The following is a 21,990-nucleotide window of genomic DNA, read 5'->3' as shown; positions in this document are numbered from 1 at the left end:
AAGTCTACACCAGCTCTGTCTGCAAAAACAAGAGGCGAGCCCAGACCACATCTTCCCAACCACATCTTCAAACCATCAGACAAGCAACAATGAACATTCAGTGTCTACTACCCAGACTGTGCCAACTGTTTCTGTTCAGTCTTCCAATCCATGCTCATCCCATTCAGTTCTATGACGGTTAGATGATTTCAAATTGTATGCAAAGAGTATACAGAATTAAGGAAAATCATTTGAAACATGAGCCCAACTTAACCACTTCAGTGTCTTCTAATAAGGTTATAAATGATGTATCAAAGCTATATTAATTACTGTTTATGAAAATGCACTCTCCAACTTCACCAAGGACTCTTATCCTAAAAGAGCAAATTCATTATAAAAACTACCATGCCGTGGCACATTTTGAACTCATGTCCACATATGGAAGAATGCAGTCAGTAGTATAGACATAAAAGAGGGCTCATTTATACACATAGGGACCAAGGACAAGAAAACAACTATATTCAATAATGTTTAACTTTTTCTGTCACCAAATAGGCTCAATTCATTTTTACTTTTTATGAGTGTTTTGCCTGCAACAGTGTGCACCATATTCATGTTGTGCCTATTGAGGCTAGCAGATGAAGCTGTCTCCCCTAGAACTGGACTTACAGATAGGTGCTGGGAACTCAATCAGAGTCCTCAAGAGCAGACAGTATTGCAACTTGCTGAGCTGTAGCCCCAATACCAATGGTACTATTAATATCATCGTCATTGTTGTTGTCATCATCTTCATCCTCATTGTCGTCGTCGTTGTTGTCGTCATCGTGTGTGTATGTGTGTGTGTGTGTGTGTGTACACCACGGTGGAGGTGTGGAAGTCAGGAAATTGTCATGTGTGTGTGTGTGTGTGTGTGTGTGTGTACACCACAGTGGAGGTGTGGAAGTCAGGACAGTGTCGTGTGTGTGTGTGTGTGTGTGTGTGTGTGTGTATATACACCACAGTGGAGCTGTGGAAGTCAGGACATCGTCATGTGTGTGTGTGTGTGTGTATGTGTGTGTGTATACTCCACAGAGGTGCTGTGTGTGTGTACACAACACAGTGGAGTTGTGGAAGTCAGGACATCTTTCAGGACTCAGTTCTCTCTTTCTAATATTGGTTCCAAAAACTTAGCACAGGAAAGCACATTTGCCTAGCGAAGTTCTCCTGCCTTCCTACGTTTGCTTTTAAATGACTTTTCGTTAAATGTTTTGCATACGTTCATGCCAATGGCTTTTCTTTCCATTAAGGCAATTGCCAGGCTTTAACCACAACAACTGAATAATTGGTTTTTGTCTCTCCCAAGGCGTAGAAACATGAGGGCTCTCAGCAGCCACTCGCTAGGGTGCTGAATGATGGGAATAACAAGCTAACAGTGTACTGCCCAATCATATCCAATCCCAGAACAAAGAGGAGCAGAGAACATTTGTCTCTGTGTGCTTCATCTCAATAGACTACTTCATTTCTAGACACCAGTGTCAGGAACCCAGCTGTTTTCCTCTTCAGTGGGACATTAGGAATCCTGCATATAGTTCTCAGTTGGTTCAAACAAACACAAATTGAACAGATTTCAGGACCATGACTATGCTCACAAAAAACAAAGAAAAAAGTTTCATTTTTCAGTTGTTTACAAGCCCTGTCCAAAGGGCTTCCAACTCCCAATGACAGCCCTGGTCCTCACCATCGTTTCAGAATTGTATTTAAAATTGTGAGCTGTTGTAGGTAAGCGTCCTCTTGGTACTTCTGCCAGGCTGGAACAGGGGATTAGCCTGCTATCTTTAACGGAGTTTTCCTGTGACTGAGTTTTAAGTCATCTTTTGGACTGTATAGTATTTGTGTTGACAGAATGTTTACTTAAGATTGCCATTTATTAGGTGTTTATTGTTAATTATGTGATTACTTTGATCTGTATAGACAGCCAAGATACAAGTGCTTTGGCTATAACTATCTTTACTGATTTATACTAATCAAGAAACTACCCAATCTCCTCTCAACAAAGAACTAAAATTTAATAAACAAATAAATTTAAACAACATATTTTCAAGTTTGGGAACAGGCATAGACTTTAAAAGTCCAATATTTTACTATCAATGACATAGGTTATTAATTGCATTACTTATAGCTTAATATAACTAAAGATTTACAAGGGATACATTTATTTACAACTATAACAGATAAAAATAAAAAGTCAGGTATTAATCTTAAGTAAAGTATCCCTTCTAATTAAAATATATGCATGTGTGTAGATAAGAACACAGGTCATAAGAAAATAGGATGTATATGCAAAATAGGATTATGTATGCAAATAAATCACCAGATCCTACTACAAAAGTCTATACTCAACACAACTGGAGAATATAGAGGAAATGGACATTTTCCTAGGCAGATACCAAATATCAAAATTAAATCAGGATCAAATAGATCATCTAAACCGTCCAATAACCTCTAAAGAAATAGAAGGGGTTGTAGAAAGTCTTCTAACCAAAAAAGCACAGGACCAGATAGGTTTAGTGCAGAATTCTATCAGACCTTCAAAGAAGACCTAACACCAATACTCTTCAAACTATTCCACAAAATAGAAACAGAAGGAACACTACCCAAGTCGTTCTATGAAGCCACAATTACGCTGATACCAAAACCACACAAAGATCTAACAAAGAAAGAGAACTTCAGACCAATTTCCCTTATGTACATCGATGCAAAAATACTCAATAAAATTCTTGCCAATCGAACCCAAGAACACATCAAAACCATCATTCTCCATGATCAAGTAGGCTTCATCCCAGGGATGCAGGGATGGTTCAATATAAGGAAATCCATCAATGCGATCCACTACATAAACAAACTCAAAGAAAAAAATCACATGGTCATTTCATTAGATGCTGAAAAGGCATTTGACAAAATTCAGCATCCTTTCATGCTTAAAGTCTTGGAAAGAACAGGAATTCAAGGCCCATACCTAAACATGGTAAAAGCAATATACAGCAAACTGGTAGCCAACATCAAACTAAATGGAGAGAAACTTGAAGCAATCCCACTAAAATCAGGGACTAGACAAGGCTACCCCCCTCTCTCCCTATCTTTTCAATATAGTACTTGAGGTACTAGCTAGAGCAATTAGACAATATAAGGCAGTCAAAGGGATACAAATTGGAAAGGAAGAAGTCAAACTATCACTATTTGCAGATGATATGACAGTATACTTAAGTGACCCAAAAAACTTCACCAGCTGATATAGCTGATAAACAATTTCAGCAAAGTGACAGGTTATAAAATCATCTCATGCAAATCAGTAGCCTTTCTATACTCAAAGGATAAGCAGGATGAGAAAGAAATTAGGGAAATGACACCCTTCATAATAGCCACAAACAATATAAAGTATCTTGGTGTGACTCTAACCAAATAAGTGAAAGATCTGTATGACAAGAACTTCAAGTCTCTGAAGAAGGAAATTAAAGAAGACCTCAGAAAATAGAAAAATCTTCCATTCTCATGGATTGACAGGATTAAAATGGCCATCTTGCCAAAAGCAATATACAGATTCAACACAATCCCCATCAGAATCACAACTCAGTTCTTCATAGCGTTAGAAAGAGCAATTCTCAAATTATCTGGAATAACAAAAAACCCAACATAGCTAAAACTATTCTCAAAGTAAAATAACTTCTGGGGGAATCAGTATCCGGGACCTCAAGTAATACTACAGAGCAATAGTGTTAAAAACTGCATGGTATTGGCACAGTGACAGGCAGGTGGTTCAATGGAATAGGATTGAAGACCCAGAAATGAACCAACACACCTATGGTCACTTGATCTTTGACAAAGGAACTGAAAACATCCAATGGAAAAAACATAGCCTTTTCAACAAATGGTGCTGGCTCAATTGGAGGTCAGCATGCAGAAGAATTCGAATCATCCATTCTTATCTCCTTCTACTAAGCTCAACTGCAAGTGGATCAAGGACCTCCACATAAAACCAGACACACTGAAACTAATAGAAAAGAAACTGGGGAAGATCCTTGAGGACATGGGCACAAGGGGAAAGTTCCTGAACAGAATACCAATAGCTTTTTCTTTAAGATCAAGAATTGACAAATGGGACCTCATAAAATTACAAAGTTTCTGTAAGGCAAAGGACACCATCAAAAGGACAAATCTGCAACCAACAAATTGGGAAAAGATCTTCACCAACCCTACATCTGACAGAGGGCTAATATCCAATATATATAAAGAACTCGAGAAGTTAGACCCCAGAAAACCAAATAACCCTATTAAAAATGGGGTACAGAGCTAAGCAAAGAATTTTCACCTGAAGAACTTCTGATGGCTGAGAAGCACCTTAATAAATGTTCAACATCACTAATCATTAGGGAACTGCAAGTCAAAACAACCCTGAGATTTCACCTCACATCAGTCAGAGTGGCTAAAATTAAAATCTCAGTAGAGAGCAGGTATTGGCGAGGATGTGGAGAAAGAGGAACACTCCTCCACTGCCGGTGGGGTTGCAAGTTGGTACAACCACTCTGGAAATCAGTCTGGTGGTTTCTCAGAAACCTGGGCATGTCACTTCCAGAGGACCCTGCTATACCACTCCTGGGCATATACTCAGAAGATTCCCCAGCATGTAATAAGGATACATGCTCCACTATGTTCATAGCAGCCTTATTTATAATAGCCAGAAGCTGGAAAGAACCCAGATGTCCCTCAATTGAGGAATGGATACAAAAAATGTGGTATATATACACAATGGAGTACTATTCAGCCATTAGAAACAATGAATTTATGAAATTCTTAGACAAATGGATGGAACTGGAGAACATCATCCTAAGTGAGGTAACCCAGTCTCAAAAGATCACTCATGGTATGCACTCACTCTGATAAGGGGTTATTAGCCTAGAAACTTGGAATACCCGAGACATAATCTACACACCAAATGATGCCCAAGAAGAATGGAGGAGTGGCCCCTGGTTCTGGAAAGGCTCATTGCAGCATTGTAGGGCAATACCAGAACAGGGAAGTGGGAAGGGGTGGATGGGGAAACAGGGGGAGGGAAGAGGGCTTATGGGACTTGCAGGGAGAGGGGATCAAGGAAAGTGGAAATCATTTGAAATGTAAGTAAAGAATATATTGAATGAAAAAAAGAACAGAAGTCATAAGAAAATAGGATGTATATGCAAAATAGGTTGTATATGCAAATAGCTCTTTACATAGGACATGAATTTCATGAATATTAATGAAAGGATTTAATATAACTATTTTTAAACTTTATTTGTATTTTATATACATTGGTGTTTTGCTTTCATGTATGAGGAAGTCAGATCCCCTGGAATGAGAGTTACAGACTGCCATGTTGTGAGCTGTCATGTGTGTGCTGGGACTTGAACCCATGTCCTCTGGAAGAGCAGTCAGTGTTTTTAAGTAATCAGCCATCCCTCCAGCCCCTTATTCAACTATCAAAATTTTGACTTCCCTTGTTTTCTGATAGCTTACATTTAAGGATGATGTGAATTAACTTTGGTTACTTAGTGCAATATAGACGGAGACAGCACACCAGGAAGGGTGGATGAAGGACTAGGGGTGAAGGAGACCGCACACCACTAAGTGTGGATAGCTCCCTCTTCCCTCTGCATTAAAGGAGTCAGTGATCCCCCACTAAAAACGCAGGTGAGGATTGCACACCTGACACGATGGTTATCTGGGTCTAGAATATTATAACAGATGCAGTTAAAACTTAGCAAAAATCGTACTGCTTTCCCCACAAATAAGCTCTCTAAAGTATCATAATCGTCTGCTGTCTCATTTTGCACAGTTACTGTTTGTTGCAAAACCATGTTTTGCTCCTTCTCAAGCCATGGACAAATTAAAACGTCATTAGCTGCAGGGCAGCAGACTTTCAGAACAAGCCTGCCGTGATTGGTATGAACAGTGTTTTGAAGCCTATGTTAAGTAACTTTTAAAAATTATTATTATTCAACTTATATCCCACTCACTGGCCCCCTCCGGGTCACCCCCTTTCCATAATTCTTCCCCCATGTCCCCTCCCCTTATCCTCTGTTAAGCAACTGCTATTGTCTTCTATGAAGCTGACATTTGTTTTCAACTTTATAGCAATTACAATAATCCTATAAAAATTGGCCAGTACTACCATATGTATATGTGTGCGTGTGTGCGTGTGTGCATGTGTGCGTGTGTGTGTGTGTGTGTGTGTGTGTGTGTGTGTGTGGGTGTGTGTAAGAGAGAGAGAGACAGACAGAGACACAGAGTCAGAAAAAGAGAGACTGGGTATATCATTGTGCTATTCTTTTAATATCTTACCTCTTCCAAATTTGGTATAATTATTCAGGAAACAACATAGGAACTTAAAAAGAAAATGAAATCATAGAAAGGTGTAGTCTATGAGCATTTTAAACTGAGGACCAACATGTATCCAAGAACTTTGCAAACATGCCGTGACCTCGGGAGGAAAGTGAATTTTTCATCTTGCTTTTCCAGACATTTCAATCATGCAGCAACTTTCCCTCTGCTCCCACTGCTGAGCTAATCCATTAGGGTTTTGAGACAAAGGAAGTATCAGCATTTATCTCTGCTCCAGAAGCAAAACCAAGCAAGTAAGCCTTGGTAGACATCACAAACTCTTGACTACTGAACCTGAGCAGAGTTGGCACATTTCTTAACAGTCATGCTTTGAAATATAAGGTCTCTGACAGAACATTGAAGAAAAAAAAATGTGCACACACAGATTAAGAGATTCAAAGGTTTGGCTGAATGACTTTTTAAACTGAATTATTTCTTTCCTTGAAATGCTAAGTTTTGAAATATTTGATTCTTGTAACCGTTTCCTAGATCGGTGGGTGTTTGCTGCATTTTCTGTGTGTACACTCACACTAAGAAGACACTGTCTTAGAGGTCCAGAGAACACTAGTGCATACAAAGATTCCTGCCCTCATAAACATTATATCCAATGGGCAGGAAACCCAGCCAGTGAAGAAAAGCAGTGTATTAGAAGTTGGAAAGTGATAAAGAATAATGAAAAAGAATTATTATAAAATCTATGTAATGGATTATTTTATTTTCAATAGTTATCTCTGTCTATGATGTTTTTGGATGTCTCTAGAGAACAGTAAACACTATCTACAATGTATCATCATATATCTATCTGAAGAAGAAGTAGGTTAATTCCTCAGACTAATGAATATTCACAAGAAAAATAAATGAGTTTATTATTCATAGTAAGAATATAAATAATATTACTATTATTGATATATAAATACATATAAATATATCATATATAATTATATATGTTTATAAATATAAATATATATACATATCATTAATTAGTATGATGTAAGAATAATAAAATCAGCATTTAACATGGCCCTCATCCTTGAGGTCGAATCTGTACTTTTTACTAAAAAAAATCACCAAAAATCCACAACTGACAAGCCTTCATTCTTGCTAACTATTCATTTTATGATCTGTAAAGTTGTACTGTCCTCCCCTCAAGGTCCCTGCAGCTCTCTTTTGAAAATTACTAAGATTAATCTGTGATTAATTAATACCAGTTTAATCACTAGCTGCCTTAAATGACCTGACAGAGTTATTTCCAGGGTTTGGGCTATCAGCATCCACATGGGATGTCTTGCTGACAAGGTACAATTCTAAACACAAAGTTCATCATGTTTCTCATACTTGCACAAAGAACTAAGAGGTAATTTTTACTTAGTATTTTAATGATTCTGTGAATTTTGAAGAAGACTTATTTTTCTTTTTGTATATGTGTGCTTCTGTATGTCTTCCAAGTGGGTACATGTACTTCTGGGTTGCCTGGCACTCAAGTTACAGGCAGTATGAGCCTCCTAATGTAAGTTCATGGAACCAAATTTAGTTCCTCTACAAAAGCAGCAAAATACCCTTAACTGCTGAGCTATTTCTACAGCCCCTGTTTCTGTGCATTTTGATAAAAAGTCTTATCAAATTACTTCATGATGGAATTTTTGCATTTATGGCATGGGGTAGGTGCTAGTGTTCTTAGTTTGGGGAACATTTGAAATTTTGGTTTTTTTAGCTTAGGATACTATCTCTGTATCCTTTAATAACACTACAAAACTAACAAAAAATCATTTGATGCTCTGTCATGGATAATTTACCAAACTGTGCAGACTGTCCATGGTTTATTCTTCAATGACCTAAGGCTGCATGCATTTCCTCAACTGTAATTTTTACACAGGGGACACTGGTCTGTTTACCATACCATGACATCTACTCAGTGGGCTAATGTCACATTTACTTCTGACACTACTTGCTGAATTCAGCCTGAAAACAGGCTTAATCTTGCACATGATTTACTTCAAATAACTTCTAATTCTGTGTCTCAGAAGCAATACCCTTTTTAATTAACCATACAAAAGACATTTCAACTCCTATTCAGCACTAGATAGAATACTAGCAAGAGTATTTCCAAGCTCAAAGGATGGATTTAGTATAGATGACAGCACAAAAGTAGCTAATGAATGGCAAGGTCTCTGTTGGCTAAAACCCAGTAGAAAAGGACAATCTAGGTCACTTGAGTTGGACACTGTGGCTGAAGGAGCCTCAGGTCTCAGACCTGCCTTTGGTATATGAAAGCCATTTATGAGACTGGGGAATAAAGACATCACGGATGATGAGAAGAGAGAAGAAATCAGTCTCTCCAGAAGAACTGTGCGTGTTGTGCAGCATGTGGGCACACTTGTACCATCTGGATACAGACACAGACAAGCTTGCCCTCTCATTGCGTTATACATTTTAAGTAGTAGTTTTAGAAGTTCCTCCTCCTCTTTCTTCTCCTCCTCTTTCTCCTCCTCCTCTTCTTTCTCTTCCTCCTCCTCCTCTTGTTCTTCCTCTCCATTAATGCTAAGAGTTGAAACTTTTCGTTGGAAACTAAAATGTAAACTCTAAATATAAACCTTCTTTCATCAGACCTCTGGGCAGGATCTGCTGCCTCAGTGGGTGCTGTGTTCATGGTTCCTACATGATTTCTGATTCCAATCAAAGAGGTGACACTTGTAGCAAACACGGTTGCCTTACCTTGACACGCTCCAGTGCGGATGTTGGGGATGAAGCCCCGGCGGCAGGGCTGAGGCTGGGCTGGACACATCTCACAAGGATGGCCCCAGGCTCGCCCAATGGTGGCACAGCACAGTGTCTTCGTGCAGACGATGCCTGTCAGCTGCCCCTGGCACATCTGATTATTGACTTGAGTGAAACACGGGCCTGTCCTGTAATCTGGAATGAGAATAGAGGGAGAAAGATGGCTTTTATGATCCTACACCAATCTTAGACCTCACTAAGACCCTCCTAGATGCATATGCAAAAACCTGAAATTCTTACTTCTAAGCAAATCATCTAAGGACAGAAGCACACTTGAGTTTCATTTAGAAGATGTATACATTTCTAATCATGAGACATGTATTAAGAGACCACAGTGGATTGCAAATGGACAGCTCAAGGCACACAGATGTGTTGCCTGGCTTGGATCATTTTGAAGAATTAGAATTGGTAGCCAGCATTGTAAAAATGGGAGAGCTCACAAGAAACTTGCATTTCTGGCTTTTCTTGAAAATTTGAAGGTTCTAGCCACCTGCCAAGGATCCCCCTACCTGCTTACTCTAAACGTATTTTCTTTTCAGACCAAGTGATCAAGAGTTTAGGAAGCTAAAGTGACCTGATGAAAATGTCCTTTGTAAATGAAAAATATATCTGAGCTACTAAACGGTGAATAGTTAGGTATAACAAGTGGACAACCATCTCTGCATCAGTCTGCACTTGTATGGTTAACTCACTTAGGAAGAAAGACATGCTAAGAAAGACCTGCAATCATGGCTTCTTTACAGGCAAGGGAATGCCACATCCTCTTTGCTCTCTATCAAACGGCCATTGTCTTGCTCTACTATAGATGAAGGGCAAAGACTGAATAAACCATAGCTGAGTGATGTGCAGACATTCCTATGACCTTCCTATGAGGTCCTGACACGTATGAGGACTTTCCATGTCATCCCTACACATCAAAGTGTAAGGACCAAGGCCGAGCTATCTTGGTGTCACTTCATAGTCCACCCTTAAGACTCACTGATCCAGTATATTTAATGAAATGTTCAAGAACACCACATGCTCTTCAAAGCTTGAGGGCTGAATCAGACTGCAGGCGACTCAAAGGCTGGCTCCGGGTATTTCTAGTCTACTTTCTTCATGTTGTAAATTTACTTAGATAAACATTCCAAGCAACCAATAAACATTCTTGTAGATAGAACTGAATCACCAAGGTTCAGTATCACTCAGTTACACTCACTATGAGTATTACTCATGCCTATTCTCAAGATGTGAGGAACAGGGGAAAAGTCCGTTTCCTAGTGACAGACTGATGTAATGACTCCCATTGGCCCTGAACGCAGAAGAGGAACCCATACAAAAGAGTTCTCTTTCCAGAAAGACTGTATCTCATCCTCGACTAACTCTTGGGGAATACATGATGTCTCGGGATTTCATTGCAAAGATTAGTGGTATGGTTTTTATGAGGAAACTTCTACTGTGAAAATCAAACAAAAGACAAAATGACCTTCAGAATGACATGTATAACATTACCTAGCATATAAAGGCTGAAAATGATCAAACAAAACTTAAAACCACATACAAATGTGGTTAATGAAAAATGAGGCTTCTTCATAAATAAGAAATGGATGTTTTGAAAGTTCGGTGTATTTTGAGAGCTAACATGAAGATAATTAAATTCAGCATAATGAAACAAAATCTTGAGCAGGTATTTTGGCACAAGCTGGATTAAGGGTTTTATACCCTTGCAGCTTAACATGCACAAAAATAGCTCATTTTAATCCTTCATAAGAACAGCAGATGTACTGGCTGCAAACGACATTCTTGAAGAAAATCCTTTTATGTATATGGGAGATATACCAACATTATGAATAAGCATTTGACAGGTCATAACTTTTTAAAGCCTTCATAAAACCCGTATTTTGCCATTTTAAATATTGGATTTGTGGTTTTCAATTATATCAAGTTCTGGACATGTAGGAAAACTCCATTTCTTACCAAACGGCAGTAAAATTATGACTTCTCAAGATGCATGGATAAATATATATCTCTGAATTCCTTTGGGTTTTCAGATCCCCAGGGAAGAGGCCTGTGGGACTTTCCTCTACCCCTTCCTCAAGCAAATCAACGGGGCAGGAGACCCATTCCTCCATCTAACTACAGTGCCTGTAATTATCAAAATGTAAGCCTCTTAGCATATTGTTAGTGGATACAAGCAGCCCTGTGTCCTTTGCAAATGGCCTTTCTGGTGGAGTGTAAGATCACTGGCAGCCTTAGGCTCCCTTCACAGTAATATGGTTCCTACTTCTTGTCGCTAGTGTGTAGTTTCCACTGTACCAACTGTGCCGAATCTTATTGGGATGATACTTTTCTTTCTCACTTAAATAGCTTTATGTTTTAAATTTGAAATCTTAGCTCTGCACAAATGCTTTAGCTGATCACTGGTTGATCATGTATTCTTTTTATGAAAGTTTCACTATAATAGAATATTATTGTACATGCCAGTAATCACTGGGAGTCAGGATGGGAGCAAAGTATAGGAGTGTTCCATTAACTTAGTATGTTGGAGCCAATAGGTGAGAAACTGGTAACTTCCTCCTTGAGATACGACCAATAAAAATTTGTTAAAGATGAGTCTGTGGCATGCAAATATTGTTATTTTTATTTTCTAATATCTAAATGAAGCGCTACTGTATGAGAACTGCATGCCATTTCATTTAATATTTATTTTTCAAATTTGTCTTATTCTTTCTTATTGCAGGCAGGTGTGCATGATGTGGGTGGGAGAGGAGAGGCACGTGCAGCAGCTCATGCGTAGAGAGGTGAGAAGCAATCTTTGTAGAGTCATCTCTCTCCTCCCCACTTGATGTGTGTACCAGAGATAAATCTCAAGCCAGCTGGCTTTCAGCTTGGAATAGCAAGCATCTTTTACTGCTGAATCGTCTCCCTGGATCTTTATTTCATGCTTTTGCTCATCAGGGCAATTAGCAAACTCATAAAACAATTGGCAGACCCTTGTATGTCTCTCCTCTCTAAATAACTTAATTAAGCTACAGATTGCATGTCATAAATCTATCCGTCTGAAATACACAATTAGATGACTTATGGAACATTGACTGAAATGAGCAACTATTGCCCCAGTTCAGCGCTGGAACATGATTCCTACCTCCCCAAGACTCCTTATGACTATTACCAGGCCAATCTTAGACAACTGCTCTCTGAGCACTATGTCACTACAAATTCGCATTTTCAGGACAAATCATATAAATAAATGACATCATAGGCTTGACCCTGCATATGGGAGTTATGCTCAGAAGAGCGAGGAAAAGCACTCTAGAACCTGCTGGAGGGGAAGGGAAGGTGCTGAAGTATAAGCATGTATCACAAGAGAGGACATGCAGAGGAGATTAGGGAGGGGATTAATCAGAACACAGTGGGTAGGAGAGAACCATAGACATACCTCGTATCTCATGATCACATTTTAAAATGTATATATATTGTAAAAGGAATTTTAACAGGAGCGACCTTATATAGCCAGAAAACGCTGTTCCCAGAAGCTATGGGTTATTAAAACTGCAATGCTACAGGTGGGGTACCTCGGAGTTATGAGTCACGGAGGACCCGCGGGTCTCCAAAACAATACGAGTTCTAGCCATTCTTTTTGCTTGCCTACCAGAGGTAGATGAGAAGACCCTACTACTAAAGCCACTATCCATCTTAGATGTGTGATATGCAGAAAACAACTTGGACTGAGCTGGAAATGTTCTCCCTGTTAGCTTTCAGAAGATGCTATGCAGCTACTGAGGAAGAAGAGGGATCAATGGTCTTACTTATATATATGAATATTATGATCTTACAAAAACCACTTAGTTAAGTGAGGTGTGTCCTAGGGGAACTATGGTTATGGAGGTAACCATTTGCTTTCTCTTTGGATTGGAGTCCTGTTCCACAAGAGGATGCATAAACCTCGTACTAGACCCCATGGCAAGGGGGATCATAGACTGTCAGGGGGACCTGAATACTGCCGTTTATCTAGATTGGCATAGCATCAGGCTGCCCTGTAAATATGTATCCTCATTCCCACTCTCAGGTTTACTCAGACAAGCCTCTCTGGTTATTGAACAGTGATGAACAGAGATTCATCGTTACACAAGGTCCTGAGTATAAGTGGTGGGTGAACTCCACGGTTTTCTAAGTTTTTATCCTCATACATTAATATGTATGGCTTTGAGTCTATTAGCTTGTAAGACCTGAATGTTAGATGGTGTTTAAGGTATACAGCTGAGTCACTTAGGGAGGGCATCAGTCATGTGTTTGTGACAAACTTGTAATATGACAAGCAGCCGATGGAGTAGAGTTGCGTTCAGGCTACGGTATAAGAGAAAACCAAAGAGTACTTGAAGTTCTCTTAAAATGGCTTCTAAAACCTGTTTGTTAATGTCTCAACACTCAATATTTTTCATTCAGTATATTAATGCTCCAGCTAGCATCATTTGCAATGATCAAGTGGTAGGAACCACACAGTGACAGATGAATGTGGTAAAATGTGGTAAGTACAATGGCAGAAGCACAGAAGGCAGAGGGATGCAGGCACGTGGACTGAAGTAAGTCAGTCACATGAGGACGAAAGCAATGCGATCTCACTCACATGAGACGACCAGAACAATTAAACTTATAACAATGAGAATTGTGTCAGTGGTTGTCCGGAGCCAAGAGATGTGGGTGGGGAGCTATCAGCTTAACAAAACCAAAAGGGTTCTACAAATGGATGGGGGGAGGGGTTGCATAAGAGTTCAGGTACCTCAATGTGGATATAGTTCATGTTCCTGAACTTAAAAATGGGTTAATGTCGCAAAACGTATGTGTATGGATGTAAGTTTAAAATAAATATTATTTACACAAATAATTAGATGTGTTGCGTTCATTTTGATTATTCCCCGAAGATTAAGACTCCATTTGATCTCTGACATCAGGGGTCATGACACTGAAGATTTGTTCCTAGGCTAGATGAGCAGCGACTTTAGTGAGCACAGCTGCAGCACATTTTATCTCTAACATAGACATTATTTAATACATCAGTGAGATGTGTACTTGGCATAGAAGAAGGACTGCCTTTTTTTTTTTTTTTTTTTTTTTTTTTGCTGCTAACATCAAAGGATGCATTAGAGATGGGGAGGCTGAATGATCATTAGGTGCTGGCCAACGGTACAAACAAAATTCCTGTCATTGCTGTTACTCTCCATAAGGATGAAGGTTTTCAAAGATGTGCTCCTAAGATTCATGGCCTATGTACTTGAAGTGTGTGTTCCTAAGTAAAATCAATTAACTCACTTAAAGAACAACCCCCAAAGTGATGTAGATCAAACACTAAATAGGATTAAGCAGAAGATTAAAGCCACTTTTGAAATAAAGGTTTTTTGACCTGAGTTAATGAGGGGGAATAGAGATATAAAGGAAGAATGCGAAAAGAAGCTCATTCACATCTCTAATTAACAACAGACATTCTTTATGGTGTCTAAGAAAAATGTAAAGCAAAGTAGTCCTGAATATATTTCAGGGAAAAATGATATATGCAAACAAAATATTTATGCATATTCAAGGGAGACTAAAACCAATAACAACAAGGCACATGCACAGATCTTATGTGTCCCTCGACTCAAACACAACAAGGTCCTTAAGACTGGATTCTGGTGGAAATAAATAAAAATTTGCACGCAATTTGCTGAGGGATGCTTTGTACAACAGTACATTGTTGATGTAACTCAGTTCTGCTATATCAACGGTTCCTGAGTGGCATGCACTACCACTGCTGCTAAGTCAGGCAAGCCTGAAATATCCCACTCTTCACCCTAAACCTGATTAACTGCCTGGCACGTGAGCCCCAGAGCAACATGCTAGATGCATTAAGATTCCCTGAACAGACAAAGTGGATCCCATGCTTTCTTTCTCTGGCTTTCATTATTGGGACCTTCAGGGAATACTGGAGGAGGAAGTCTGAGAAGAGGCCCAGCAGGTGTGAACTGGTCCTGCTTGGACATGTGTTGGTCTGCACTGCTGAGGTGAACCCTGCCAGTTCTTAGACTTTGATCAACACCAGGAAAGATTCAAGAGCAAATACATCCTCTATGGCCACTCAGCCAAAGATTAGAATGTAATGATACCAGATCAGAAAGTGAATGGGCCATATCCTAAGAGACCTGAAAACCTATACTAGCCATGGAAACTGACAGGCAGGCGAGCATTGGTAGTGAGGACGTGTAGCTCATGAAGACACAAGTACAAATGAGAAGATCAAGCAAGGTCTTCCTTTGCTTCTGGAAAGTAAATCCTTTCCACATTCACTCAAAAGAAGAGGAAGAGAGATAGTCACTCCCTGAAGGGAAAGGAGTTATCAGAGTAGGAAAAGCACAAACCCTAAGTAAAAACTGAGACTGAAGAATGGGTAGTCTAAAGTCCAAGGTCAATCATGCAAACTGAACAACAGGACTTAAAACGTAAAAAGGAAAACAGTAAAAAAGCGATAATATAAGCATTTTCATGAATTGAAATAAATAAAACAGACCATGCTATCTCAGACAAAAATAACAAATGTAAGATTCATCCAAGGAAAGAGACATACAAAATCTCTGCACCTTTGAATTCTAAGATAAAACTTGGAAATAAAAAAATAAGACTTTCCATTACTAGCAAGAGAGAAAGGCTACTTTGAAGGATGGAGTGGGCATCCTTCATTTGGAGGACAGAGAAGCTAAGGACAGTGAAATCATATTTAGAGGGTATATTTATAAATTTTAAGATGGGAAACAAAGAGGTAAGGGAGGGGGTGTGTCCTATAACACAGATTTGGAGGTAAATTCTTCTTACGATGTCAGTTCACATCAGAAGAACGAGAAAGGGGCCCTGAGCTGGAAGAAATAAATATTGTTTAATTTAGATATTGTGCAAAAGACATAAAAGAGGCACAGAGGATTCAATGGTGTGGTGAAAGATACGAGGCAGCCATTTTTATTACAAAGTCCATAGGAGAAATGATTGTTCCGGAAGGTCAGAGCTGGGGGAAATGGACCTATCACAGGATGAACCAAGAAGGCTAACTAACAAAGATGAAAGAGAAAGCAAGCTGAACAAGTCAGGGTTTTAATAAACATGTGAATGGGTCTGATTAAAATAATGACTTTCAACTCTATTCAGTATCTGTAAAAATCATTAAATCATTAACAAAAGAAATTGTTAATAAAGCACAGAGGTAGCAAGGAATAATACTGAAAGAAGTACAATGCACAGAGAAAAGTATTGACTGAAGGATCAGACAGGGAGCTCAGTGTGGAGTGTAGGTGTGGTGTCCCCAAGGCCTTGGTTCCATTCCTAGCACCATACATGTGTGCACGTGTGCTTGTGTGCATGTGCATACATCCACATGCGCGTGCGCGCGCGCGCGCGCACACACTCACTCACACACACATGCAACACATACAGAACATGATTATTATGAAATTAAAAGTCAAAATTAAATTGAGGTAAGATTTATTTTTACATGAAAAGGTTCAGTGAAATACAAGGAATAAGCAAAAACTTCTAGAAAGAGACTTTCAAAAATAAAATAAGAAACTAGCAAAAAAAAAAAAAAAAGTGAAAATCTCTTGCCTTCATAGGTGATTTACAATTTTGTGTTACATATAATTTTTGCTTTTCAGGGAATAATAGCTTATCATAATACAATTTATCACAATAAAATGTATTTGTTTATTATTTTGTTTATTTGTTTTGGTAATCTGACTGATAGATTATGATACAGTTTTTGCTTATGACCACACAATTATTCGAATGACATCAATGGATTCCTGAGCTTTCTAATAAGCGTTGTCTTTAATGGTAGATGACATGGAAGGCTGACATACCCCTTGTGTAAAGAGTTATAGGTGAAAGAGCTGAAGGTCGCCCAGGAAAAGAGCATCCTGTGCTGCTTACGACGGGATGATTGTTCTTGCCCCCAGTAGAGAATTAGTGACATGAAATTGATCATTTTAGGGAAGCGAAGTGCACCAACTCTAACCTCGCAGGGCACGGCGGCCTGCCAGCATGCACAGCTGTGCGGCCAAAAAAATCCGCCAGCAGCCACAGGCGGCTTCCTCAACTTCAGCTTAAAGCATGGGCGACATAAAACAAACATTCAGTTCTTCAGTCTCTCTTGCCACATGTCAAGGACTCAGAGGCCGCTCGGTGGTTAGCGGCTACCAAACTCGACAGCCCAAGTATTGACATCATCCCGGAATGATCTATCTATACATGCTGTTGTGGTTATCTCCCAAGACCACAGAGAAACGGAAATGAATCCCGCTCTTGGTACTGAGGTAATGGCTCTATAAAGGGTTATATGTCTGAAGATGTGTGGATTCAGATAGAAACCCTGTTGTGAATAAGCAATAAATAGATAGATGGATAGAGGGACAGACAGACAGATGGATAGATGGACAGACAGACAGCAGTGCAACAAAACACAACAATCTGGACTTACAACACTCTGCTTAATCTGTGTAACAGTCTTATTTGGTGGCATGTCTCGCTCTTTCACTGATTTTACCTGGATTAAGCAGAATTGCCCACAGTGACATAGTTGGTACCTAAGTGAAGCAGGTTTTGAATCGGTGGTTGCATCTAACACCAAGTTCTTCACCCTTTCCAAAATCTCGTGTCTGCATGTTCACACATGTGCATGCATGTGGAGACCTGAAGTCAGTGCTGTCTTTCTCAAACACTCTCCCTGACAGTCCCTCCCTGAACCAGGGATAATGACATAATAGGAACAGCAATGACACAGCTATATCCTTCTACGATTTCGTTAGATTGGCTAGCCGGGGACTTCCTGCCTCTCCGTCCTCAGGTCTGGGAGTACAGTCACCTGCCTCTGTGTCTGACATTTTTATATAGGTGCTGCCAATCCAACCCCGGTCCTCATGGTTGCACAGTGAGTACCTCACTAGCTGAGCCTCGTCTCCACCCCAGATCCATATCCTCGGTCATTACGCTCCTTCTTCTAGTTCTCAGCATCTGTGCCTATCACAGCAGAGTTCGTTCCACGCTCGATCGATACATCTTGCTTTGTACTAATACATTTTTTTTTGTGCCCATCTATCCTATCTCGTATACCCAAGAAAAAATTCACATATCAAATGATGCCCAAGAAGAAGTAAGGAAAGACCTCTGGCCCTGAAAAGGCTCAGTGCAGCTGTGTAGGGGAATGCCAAGCTAGGGAAACAGGAAGGAGTTGACTGGGGAACAGGGGGAGGGAAGAGGGCTTATAGGACTTTCGAGGAGGGGGGATCCAGGAAAGGGGAAATCACTTGAAATGTAAATAAAGAATATATTGAATAAAAAAATAAAAATAAGACTGTAAGGTCTTTATTCTGTCGATAAATTAGCTTGGCTTTCTGAACGCTCCACTGGGCACTTTGATCTGCCTCCCAGGAGCCACCGTGTCTCCAACTTCTGAGCCGCTGCCTGGGTATAGCTGTTTCCGCTGCCCTTGTTCCTGTTACAGCATCCTCAGCTACAGACATTCTCTTTCAGCAGCTACTCCACTGCACAGCTCGATCACATCCTTATCAGCAGCCTCGCTGCTGTTCTCCTCATGGGCAGAGGGTAAAGAAGTGCTACTTCAGTGCTGAAAGAGGCGGTGGCGACAGCGCTTAGATGGACGACAGAACATGCTAACCAAGCACCCAAGCAGCCGGATGCACTATCTACAGAAGATACTGTGGAACTGCTCAACAAAGTCTCCGTCAAATCCGAAGTGTTAGGCAGGCGCCAGCAGGCTCCGTTGCCTGCCTCCTCAAAAGTTTTAGCCCAAACTAGATGGAATGTAGAAAGCGTTTTAAGCACTGTAACAGATGACTTAAATTTGAATCACTTTCTCCAACCTTTAGAGAACCTTTAGAGATGGAACGCGGTAGAAATGAAGGGGTTTCATTATGGACCAACAGATGGGGAAACAAGGCTGCCAAGTTGGAGTAACTAGTCTCGTCAGAAGAATAAAGATGAACCTGGACCTACTGGCTCATTCTGCCATATTCAATAGAAAATGGTACCCGGATACCTACAAGCTATGACTCTCAGGTGCCAAGCCTGTCTTTGATGTGATTCGTGACTTTCATGACCAAACACACCTGGCTGAAATTCAGAGCAGAGCATAACTCAGCATTTCTCACTATATGGTCAGTGGCAGGCCAGCTACACAACACATTAGGAATGTTTTGTTAGAAAAGAATTCTGTGGTCAAACATCAAAAAAGATATTAGAGCTGGGCAGTGGTGGTGCACGCCTTTAATCCCAGCACTTGGGAGGCAGAGGCAGGCGGATTTCTGAGTTCGAGGCCAGCCTAGTCTACAGAGTGAGTTCCAGGACAGCCAGGGCTATACAGAGAAACCCTGTCTCAAAAAAACCAATATGTGTGTGTGTGTGTGTGTGTGTGTGTGTGAGAGAGAGAGAGAGTGAGTATTAGAATTCAAGAAAACTGGCTCCTTTGTAGATACAACTCTACAACCTTTGGGAGTGTTAATGTACTTAGGTATATATTAACTGCCAAGAAGAGGCTATAGTAGGCAGTCTTCAAATTTTATTTGCTCATAAAGAACTTTTACACAGAAGCATTCCTGAAGTCCAGTGTGGGGTGAAACACACTGTGGCAAACACTTATCTTTCACCATGTGAGCCCCTGTCATATCCTCAAACGAGGCTGCCTGGAACAGATTTAGTGAAAAGATACCTTTTGTGTGACTGGCTCTCCTCCAGATGACATCATTGCTGCTGTAAATTTCACAGAGACCGTCAGAACCTGCGCCACACTGTGATATACAAGCTTTCTGCAGTAGATCCCACACTACTACTGCAGCTAACGGTGCTGACAGTGTTGGTAAGCGAGCATAGCTCCAGCTTGTAAATGGTCATAGCTCCAAGGCCCTTCTGTCTTCCTGGTGCTGTTCTTCTATCTGCCAAAGCTCACATCTCAGGCCTAAAATGTGATTCCTACATTGCTAAGGAAGCAATGCAGGGCGTAGGAGATCACACATGTTGGTGTGAGTGCTCATGAGTGCAATATGGTGAGGCTTTTATGGTTATTGCAAATGGTACTGAGATCATGCAGCAGTTTAGCTGCTTCTCTGTAACTCTGATAAGCCAGGTATCACAGTCTACTGGGAAGGGGGGAGGGGCCCTCTGCCAGTTCAGGAACCCAAGCTTTCACCAACAACTTGCCTGTGATCTGAGAGCCAGCCCTGACGAACAGTAGAGATTAAGATAGAAGAAAATCTAGTTGGGCGTCCACGTTTCCAAATATCATTAACAGTCCAGATATTCAGAAACATCGCATATTCAGTGAGTTTGCTTACCTCTGTCTTTGGGTTTGTAAACTGAATCTTGAAAAACAGGAGAGCTTCACAGATTAGATGCTCTGAACATGTGTGTGTGTGTGTGTGTGTGTGTGTGTGTGTGTGTACAAACCTTGAGTGTCAGGCCCAGTGACTGCCTTTCAATAAACACACACTGCCTGGTTCTTGTCCTTATCGCCATAGCCATTAATAATCTAACATCTTAGGCTACTCTTATTTGCAAAACACTCTGTCTTTGAGTTCTTCACGTCACAACAGAGAAGTTTGTAAGAAGAAGCCTGAAGGAGTCAGAGAAGTCTGTAAAATGTACTGTGGTTTTGAGCCTCATAATTACATACGGATAATGTGTTCTTGCTTATGAAAGCCATAGGAAACCACTTAAATGGATAAGTAGATCTTCCCAAGAAATAATACACTTCTGAGTCTATTATCCAAGCTCCCTCTTTTTCAAAGTTCTGTTTGGAACCAAGGCCAGGATTTGTAGTCTGGAAAACAGCACTCTGCAATGAGGAATAAATTATTTTTCAGAGAGAAATACCAGATCCATTAAAAAAAAAAGTTTTGCAGGGAAAAGAGGGCTCTTCCTTTTCACCTTGCCTGGAAGTGCACCGGGCAGACACAGAAGCAGAGCCCCTGTCAGGGTCCCAGGTCTGCCACAGAGGGCACTTCTGGTTCTCAGCTCTGTCTTGTTCCCAGCAATGTTGCTCTGACCTGGACAGAGGCTCAGCCTGGGATCCAGATTAGCCCCAAGGTTATCTGCTCAGATGGTGTCCCTGCAGTGTCGCTGGCTTCTCTTGGGTCTCAATGGCTTAGAGCCACTGAAAGCTAGCCCTACCTGTGATGACATCAAAGAAAACCTACTTGGGTATCCATGATTTCAAATGGCACTAACATTCCAGCATATAAAAGCATCTCATATTTAATCCATGTGTAATGTTTCTGTTCTGCTTTTGATTGCTAAATGTGTCTAACAAGAGTGTGGTTTTTATTATATTGTCGTATCTATTTATCTATCAGTCAATCTAAATATCACCAATCAATGTATTGCCTATCATCTATATATCTATGTATCTGTTTTCTTTCAATTATCAACCCATAACCTAACATCTATTGTCTTTCTTATCAATCATTTATCACCTCTCCTTATATAGTAAATTTCATCAACTTCAAGATAATTATTGGAAAAATATCTTCTGGAGTTCAAAATCACATACTTCACATTTTCATTTTGGTATATAAGACCTGAGCCTATTTTTCTTCTAGCCATTAAGAAAATTATACCAGTTCTCAGGTAATCACAGACGATTTTGCTTGATATACAGATAGGAAATGTTAAGACTTATGAGGTAGGCTTCCAAATTGATTATCCCTTTGAGGGGCAAAATCAAATGTTATGCATAACAACAACCTTTGCTAATTTGGAGTAAAAAAAAATTGAAGAGCTAAGGTTCGATGAATTGTTCCATTTTTGCAATACAGTTCTTAAGATGAACTCTCACAAATG

The 21,990-nt window shown here is 40.1% G+C and overlaps 1 protein-coding gene across 1 annotated transcript in view; it reads right to left on the bottom strand.

The window, feature by feature from the left end:
• The window catches only part of Fbn2 (fibrillin 2), a 213,492-nt gene that overhangs the window by 149,493 nt on the left and 42,009 nt on the right, over positions 1-21,990 (bottom strand). The window contains exon 6 of the mRNA XM_052155291.1: positions 9,082-9,279. Coding sequence (XP_052011251.1) covers positions 9,082-9,279 — 198 coding nt within the window. The remainder of the gene's footprint in view (positions 1-9,081; positions 9,280-21,990) is intronic.

This window comes from Apodemus sylvaticus, chromosome 13 (assembly GCF_947179515.1).
Source record: "Apodemus sylvaticus chromosome 13, mApoSyl1.1, whole genome shotgun sequence".
NCBI classification, from domain to species: Eukaryota; Metazoa; Chordata; class Mammalia; order Rodentia; family Muridae; genus Apodemus; species Apodemus sylvaticus.
Note: the sequence above shows the minus strand (reverse complement) of the source record. Positions and strands in the feature narration are given on the sequence as shown.